The 8,400-nt window shown below is 35.9% G+C and overlaps 1 protein-coding gene across 1 annotated transcript; it reads right to left on the bottom strand.

Annotated features, from left to right (window-relative positions):
- Nucleotides 1-2,493: 2,493 nt before the first annotated feature.
- Nucleotides 2,494-3,000, bottom strand: LOC136817767 (uncharacterized). Its single transcript, XM_067074085.1, has one exon. The coding sequence runs from the start codon at nucleotides 2,998-3,000 to the stop codon at nucleotides 2,494-2,496; it is 507 nt and encodes a 168-aa protein (XP_066930186.1).
- Between the last annotated feature and the right edge of the window lie 5,400 nt (nucleotides 3,001-8,400).

Genomic DNA, 8,400 nt, shown 5'->3' with positions numbered 1-8,400 from the left:
CTAAACAACATTTGGAATTTTCCATCTCAAAACTATCCACATGGATACTGTCTGTATTGCTTTCAAGTCATCCAAAAAGCATCTGTAGTTTGTAATTCAAAAGCTATCCATGCCGTTAGTTTTGTGATTGTTTTTGAACTCTTTTCAGATTATTTACCATTTAAGATTGCTTTCTAATGCTTTTTAAATGCTTTTCAGATAATTGAAGGTTTATGAGGGTATGTATAAACTGTTATCGCCATTCATTCCATTCCATTATTCGGTCAAAACGTGCGCCAAAGTTAGGAAAGGTTAGAAAAACACAATCTGCGTCCGGAACTGCATGAAAAATAGTTTGATCAATTTCAACAAGAACTGTATATATTAATATTAATATAATTGATCAAATTCCAAAGACCATTTGTCATAATTTTGCAAGTCCAATAATAGAGATGTGATGTCATCATTTGGTTCCCGTCATCTGACCGACCCTGATTTACGGTCAGCAGGTAGAGTTGGAGAGTCGGAAAGCTTTTCCGCTGCTTTGCTGGATCTCCACTGTCGACCTCTGCACGCTCTGTGTTTACAAGTTTTCAAATCGAAGTAGCGAGCCACATGCTAATGGAGAGTAAACCGAAAACCAGTCTATCCACGGTTTCTCAATTTCTTAATTCAGATCAGTCCACACGACGGATTCCCTTTCAACAAGATGTAGCTGCTTCTTAAAAGAAAAATATTTTCAACCGAATGACCGAACGACCCCCACTTTTTTAAGTAGAAATGACGGGAACCAAACAATTTTTTGCGATAGACCTTTTCGCCTTTGCGTCCGCCATATTGAATTGTATGCAAAAATACAGGAACGAAAATGCCGTGGTTGGATTTAGTTGGAATGTATGCAAAACATATGCAAGTTTACACAAAGATTAAAAAGACAACAAAGCATCTTATAAATAAATATTATAATCATTAGAACAATAAAAGATGGAATTTCTTAATCCAACAGGAAATATTTACAGAACAACAAAAGCCTTTTAGGAATTTGTTCTTAAAGACATTGCATATTCTGTTTTCATGCCATTAAGAAATTCCACGAAGACGGAGTACACACATCAAACTTTCAAAACACACAAACTGAAAGCAGTAATTATGACGTCACACTTTATCAATGTTTTGAATTGATCATTTGGCGGCTCTATTCCCAAGAGAATAATTTGCCGTCAGCCGAATAAGGATTGTTTTTTACCTTCGCGGGTGATTTTTCAGTTTGAGATTCTGTCTAATGTTATGGTCTTTTGAAGTGCTTGTTCTAAGAGATGAGTGAATATAATTGTTTTTAGTTTTCAAGAGAAGCAAATTTAATCTTTCTTCTACAAGATTACACTTTAATATAATGCCAATTATGCATGTAAGTTTTTATTTAATACTTTCTTTTTGCATATGTTTTGCATACTTTCTAAGGGAATTTCACCACGGCAATTCGGCAACCATAATTTTTGCATACAATTCAATATGGCGGACGCAAAGGCGAAAAGGTCTATTCGCCTTTTAGTCCAAAAAAGCACAATTGCATCCAGTCTTAACAAATTTAGACAGTAGCTGTACTTTTGTAAACTTTATCAAATTCCAATAACATTATAACACCATCAATCCCACCTAGAGGCAAACAAGAAAAATATGTTTTTATTGCAAAAACTAATAAAAAGCAGCAATAAAAAGTATCAGAAAATTCAACATAAACAAAAACTTGAGCAAACGGCTTTAAAGCTTCAAAAGATATAGAAAAAGAGTCCCCTTGATGAAAATCATGTGTTTGATTTGCCGAGTTAAAAAATAAATGACAGAAATTGAAGCTTGCAACAGGTTTATACTGGAAATACTTTGGTACAACACTGACTTTTATCACATCTGACTATCGCTTGAGCCGCCATCTTGAAACACCACCATCTGTTAAAACAACGTACGCTAAAAGTACCCAAAAACTTAACCCGATCGGAAGAAAGTTGAGAAATCAAAGTCAGCAATTATGATCTGTAAAAACAACGTACGCTAAAAGTACCCAAAAAGTTAACCCGATCGGAAGAAAGTTTAGAAATCAAAGTGAGATCGGAAAATCGGATTTTTTTTTTGCCGTCTTATGGTGGAAGAAGAAGAAAATTTTACCTATTTGAATGCTCAGCTTAGGCTGACCAATAAAATTGAAGTGGATATGGGTATCGGTAATTGAACAAAATATTATTATCGGTATTTCGCTATTAGAACGAAAAGCTTATCGGCATATCAGTATTGAAAAGTCTGGCATGCTTATTGATGATGATGATTGTCACTTCTGTTATAGAAGACGACCATCTCTTCTAAGTTGGTATAAAAACTATCAAACTAAAAGGTTAAAAGACATGTCTAAACAAAATGAAAGAAATTGTAAAATAAATAGTAAATGTATGATAGAAGGTAGAAGATTGATAAAAGAGGATAAAAGACGTTCGGGTTTCGATATAATACAGAATAAAATAACTAGAGATGGATTTTCATATGTCGTTTGAGACCACCTGAAGATTTGCAAACTTTCCCGCATTGATTACAGGTGGTTGTTTGAGGGAGAAGAGCAGAATTAACATTTCGATGTGAGCGTTTGTGGCTGGCAAGGCCTGCTTTAGAAAGAGCAAGTTTGCCACATACGTCACAAGAGAGTTCACGACTGACACTCGCGGGGAGAGAATCAAAATCACCTTTACGAAGTGCGCGTTTTACATTGCAATGATTTATTCTATTAGCCTCAAAAAGTTGACATCCATCGTGTATGGCTTTACGCCATTCCAGACGATTGTTGGCTGTCGATTGCCAATTATTAACATTAAGACCCATAAATTTCAAATTTGATTTGATTACATCTTTAAATCTCTTTTTTGGTTTATGACTCGGACGTTTGCCGTTTTTCATCTCACCGAAGAAAAGCCTTTTTGGAAGCCGCTTGTCTTTCATACGCACTAAGTGACCTGTCCATCGCATTTGGTTTCGCATAATTATACTTTCAACACTATCAACATTCTCTCAAGAAAGAACCTCCGTGTCTGGAGTAAAAGTGTCCCAGCGAATATTGAGAACACGACGGAGGAATTTTTGATGGGCACGTTCAAGTAACCTGATGTGTCTGCGATATGTGGTCCAGATTTCAGAAGAATATAGAAGAGCAGTAAGAACACAAGATTTGTAGACACTGACCTTGGTTTTTAAAGTAATGTTGCGGTCTGACCAAACACGATTTTCTAAAGCACCAAAAGATTTAGTTGCTTTTTGAATACGAAGTAACACTTCAGAGTCAAGTGTACCGTCTTTTGATAAAGAACCACCAAGATAAACAAAACTGTCCACTACCTCGAGTCGAGTACCGTTAACAAAGATATTTGGTTCCGCGTAGTGAATGTTTGGAGGTGGTGTATACATGACTTTAGTTTTTTTAAGGCTTATTGTAAGACCAAAAGTGTCACATGCACTTGAAAAAAGATCCATGATGAGCTGCATGTCATCTTCTGAATTAGAGACTAAATCAGCGTCATCTGCGTATAACAATTCACGAATAATCATTTCAAAAACTTTAGATTTGGCCTGAAGCCGTCGAAGATCAAAAACTTTCCCGGAGGTTCGGAAACGTAGAAATACACCAGCTGTACAATCTTTGAAAGCATGACAGAGCATTGACGCGAAGAAAATTGAAAAAAGGTAGGCGCAAGTATGTCACCCTGTTTCACCCCGTTTTCAACAGCTATTGGGCGTGAAAGAGTGCCACTAAAGGATAATAGCGATCTTTCATATCCCCATGAAGTATTTTAACAAGATTAACGTAAAGATCAGGGCAGCCGAGTTTACCCAAGATGACCCAAAGCGCCTCACGATTAACGGTGTCGAAAGCTTTTGTGAGGTCAACAAACACCTGATACAGAGGCATACGTTGTTCTATACATTTTTCTTGTAATTGACGTGCAGCAAAAATCATGTCTGCTGTGCCCCTACCTGATCGAAAACCTGACTGAGTTTCAGGAATAATGAGAGGACAAATGAAAGAAGTTAATCTATCTAATAACACCTTGGAAAAGACCTTACCCACTGACCCCAGAAGACTTATGCCACGATAGTTACCACATTCCGATCTTGAACCCTTCCCTTTGTAAAGACAAACTAAAATAGTATCAATCCAGTCCTGATGAACAAGCCCCCCATTCCAGACATCAGAGATCAAATTGTGTATGTGCGTATGGACGCTATCACCTCCGTGAAGCAAAACATCTACATACAGGCCATCAAGGCTAGGGGCCTTACCCGTGTTGATTTTTTTAATGGCTTTAACAACTTCTATTTTAGTCGGTGGGATAGCCATATCGCTAAGAATTTCATTTTGGGACAGATTTTAACATTATTATCAACTGTCGAGGGATTAAAAAAGAGATCCGAAAAATGTTCTGTCCAGCGATCTTGAATACTGGTTGAATCTTTGAGGAAAACATTTCCATCTTTGGAGAGAAGTGGGGTTTAAATGGATGAAGATTTTGGCCCATATGCTTGTCTTAGCATATGATAAAAGGTTTTAGAATCTTTTCTTTCAAAGGCTTGTTGAATTTCTAAAGAAAGATTCTGCCACCAATCATTCTTCATTTTACGCAGTTTACGTTGGAGAGTGGCCTTTGTTTCTTTCCACAAAAGTACAACTCTGGGGTCGGGGTCATTTCCAGAAGAAAGAAGTTTTTGAAAGATGGTGTTTTTTCCTTGTAAGAGTTGATCGATTTCAGGGTTGTTATCATAAAACCAGTCTTTATGTTGTTTTTGTTTGAAGTCTAAAATATCAGTACTAACAGTGTAAGAAACAGACTTAAAATTTTCCCAAGAACCATCAAATACAACATTGTCGAAAGCACAAGATAGCTTCTCCCGAATAAGAGGGTTGTTTAGTTTTGAAACATTGACACGTTTAGGAATTTTAACACCATTTGCACGACATCGGCGCAAGATGTAATTTCAGTTTCCCCCTTAAGAGAAAATGATCAGTACCGCACACTGCACTACGCAAAACCTTAACATTACAAACATCCTGCATATCACGTTTGCGACAAATCACATAATCAATCATGTGACCTTGACGTGATCTTGGGTGAGTCCAAGTAGCTTTATGAGTCTCTTTATGATTGAAAAAAGTGTTACACAGAACAAGATCAAATTGTGTGCAGAGTTGAAGGAGATGCAACCCGTTGGAATTAACCTTTCCCATACCGAAACGGCCAATGCAACCCCAGGTTTGATTATCTTGACCCTACCTTGCATTGAAGTCACCCAGCAGCAAGATTTTATCAGAATCAGAAATTCTGGAAATAACATGTGAAAGATTTTGATAAAATGATGTGATGTCATTTTCATCATTTGTCATTGTAGGCGCATAAACGGACAAGATGGTTAGAAACCTTTTGTGAGAGAGAGAGCGACGCGTATGGACATGATTCTGTCTGATATGGCGCAAGGTTGGTCAAATCTGTCTAATATAGCGGTCTTGATGGCAAATCCGACCCCACCCTCACGTTTCACACCAGAAGGTTTGCCTTTCCAGAAGAAAGTGTACCCTGAACCGACTTCAATACGATGATTTTCATCGCTTAGCCTAGTTTCAGAAAGAGCAGCTAAATCAATATTGAAGCGATTGAGCTCTTTGGCGACAATCGCAGTTCTACGTTCAGGTCTTAGAGCTTCATCACGGTCAAGAAGAGTTCTAACATTCCATGAGCCAATTTTCATGGAACGAGAGTTTGCTAAATATCGAGAATTTCGTTTCTTTTTCCTGCAAGAGAGAACAAGCCGCTGAGCGCAGGTACCCAGCCAGCTAAAGAAAGAACAGGCTTTGTTTAGATCATATTTTCTAGATCCTTCCTAGTTAGATAGGTAAGCAGTGCATCCTTAAAAAAGGCTGCTTAGTCACAAGAAACTCCACCAAGGTGGTCTGCTGTTCATCAGAAAAACACTACGATGTTAGGATAAGTTTCCCGTCGCCTAAGTGCAGATTAATGACTATGTACTACCAGTTTGTCAGACCTGCACACGACGCCACTCCTCTATCGCCTTAGGACTTTTTTAGAAGAGATATCTGCTCAAAATGTAAAGATTTGCGAGTTTGTGCTACACTCAAAAAACCTCTCTCGATTAAAACCAAAATAAACAGTGACAAACAAGAAGTAAGATGACTGATCTATGGAGATAATTGCATGTTTTATATAATGGAGTTTAACCTCTCCAGATGGAAAAATAGTAAGAATAAGGTTTATATATGTCGGTTGGTAAACAAATTCACAAGTTTTACTAGATAATATATGGACAATTTTCAACACCAAAGTGATTAACATCGCCTCTCAATTAAATTCAAAAATAAATTTTCTAGATTAACATTATACTACTGTATTAACGATTTTCGACACTAAAGTGATTAACATCGCTACTATATGTAAAATTTGTTTAAAAAATGATGAACGATGTTAAATATACGTAAACAAAATACTATATAGCAGCGATTTTCAACACTGAAGTGATTAACATCGCTCAAAGATGTAATAAAAATAGTTATATAATAATCAAACTAGAAATCCATTGGTGAAAGAAAAAGAGAGACAAGAGTCGAAACAGAGGTGAAGAAAAATGATGGAACTGTCTATCTAATAAAACTTTCTAATCGAACGTACGATCCATGTTGGCTATGCAGGGCAAGGTCGCCAGGTTTCCCGGAAGAAACCATCCTTGAGGATGGCTTTACAGCCATCCCGCATACCCTAATGATGGTGGCTTTTGAAATTGAAACTTTTCCTACTGCTTACGATGGTAAATATCTATCACTAATATATTTCAAATCAAAAGCTCCAGTAGTTTTTGAGTCCTGGCAAATGGTCAACATATATTTTACAGACCGGTCTGAAAAGTACCAAATACACAAGGGAAGGAATTTTTTCTGTTACTAGTCTCTATAAATTGACAAAACAGCCTTCAGAAACAAATTCAGCCAAATCGAACGAGTCAATCAGTCAATACATGATTTTGGTCAAGTTTACATTCTGGTCTGTAAAATACTAATTAGACAGGTGGCCAAACCAAAATTTTGTACATCATCTTCAATTATCTATATCACTGGTCAAAATTTCAAGGTCATAGCACTTGTCAATATTGAGATTTTAAGAGGAGGCTTGAGGCCCCAAGATGTTTAGTAAAAAAGTAAAAAAGCGAAAAAAAAGAAGATGCTCGAAGGGTTAATATGTTTTTTGAAAAAAATTAACTGAGAAATCAAGACCTTCTTTAGGACAAAGAGGGTATCAATAATGTTCAAATGTCTTGGTGTATTGATAAAAAACAAGACGACTTGAAGTCGAAAATTTCGCTTAGAATTTGAACTGCACGGAAAAAACAAGAAGTAGAGATTGAAGCTAATCTGAAATCTACTTTACATCGAGCCTTGATGAAACAATTTCACAAGAACAACGAGGCTTAAAATCGCTAAAAAAATTAAGACCGATTTAAGAAGAATTATTGTTTAATTTTTAACAACTCTTATAAAGTATATGCTTATAAAAGATAAATATGCTCATATTGCACGCCATCCCTTGTTTATCCCTTGTAAGAACTAATTACGGAAAGGTATATCACCGTCTATCCAAGTGTTATTGATTTAATTCTTATAAAGTAAATGCTTATAAGAAAATGAATATGCTCATATATTGTGCGCCGTCCGTTGTTAACTTTGTAAGAACTAATTACCGAAAGGTATATTACCGTCTATAAAGAGTTATTGATTTGATTCTTATAAATTAAATGCTTATAAGAAAAATAAATGAGGTCAGATTGTGCGCCGTTTCTTGTTTACTTTGTAAAAACTAATTACCGAAAGGTATATCACCGTCTATCGAGAGTTATTGATTTGATTCTTATAAAGTAAATGCTTATAAGAAAAATAAAAATGCTCATATTGTGTGCCATTGCTTGTTAACTTTGTAAGAGCTAATTACCGAAAGGTATATCACCGTCTATCAAGAGTTATTGATTTGATTCTTATAAAGTATATGCTTATAAGAAAAATAAATATGCTCATATTGTGCGCCATACTTTGTTTACTTTGTAAGAACTAATTACCGAAAGGTATATCACCGTCTATCAAGAGTTATTGATTTGATTCTTAAAGTATATGCTTATAAGAAAAAAATATGCTCATATTGTGCACCATACTTTGTTTACTTTGTAAGAACTAATTACCGAAAGGTATATTACCGTCTATCAAGAGTTATTGATTTGATTCTTATAAAGTATATGCTTATAAGAAAATAAAGAAAAAATCAAAACTGTGGAGCTAAAGACACAAAGATATATGACGTAATCCAAAGAAAACCCGCGAAAATCGTCCGTGGT

Source organism: Clytia hemisphaerica, unplaced genomic scaffold (genome assembly GCF_902728285.1).
Source record: "Clytia hemisphaerica strain Z4C2 unplaced genomic scaffold, Clytia hemisphaerica genome assembly, whole genome shotgun sequence".
In the NCBI taxonomy this organism is placed as follows: Eukaryota; Metazoa; Cnidaria; class Hydrozoa; order Leptothecata; family Clytiidae; genus Clytia; species Clytia hemisphaerica.
Note: the sequence above shows the minus strand (reverse complement) of the source record. Positions and strands in the feature narration are given on the sequence as shown.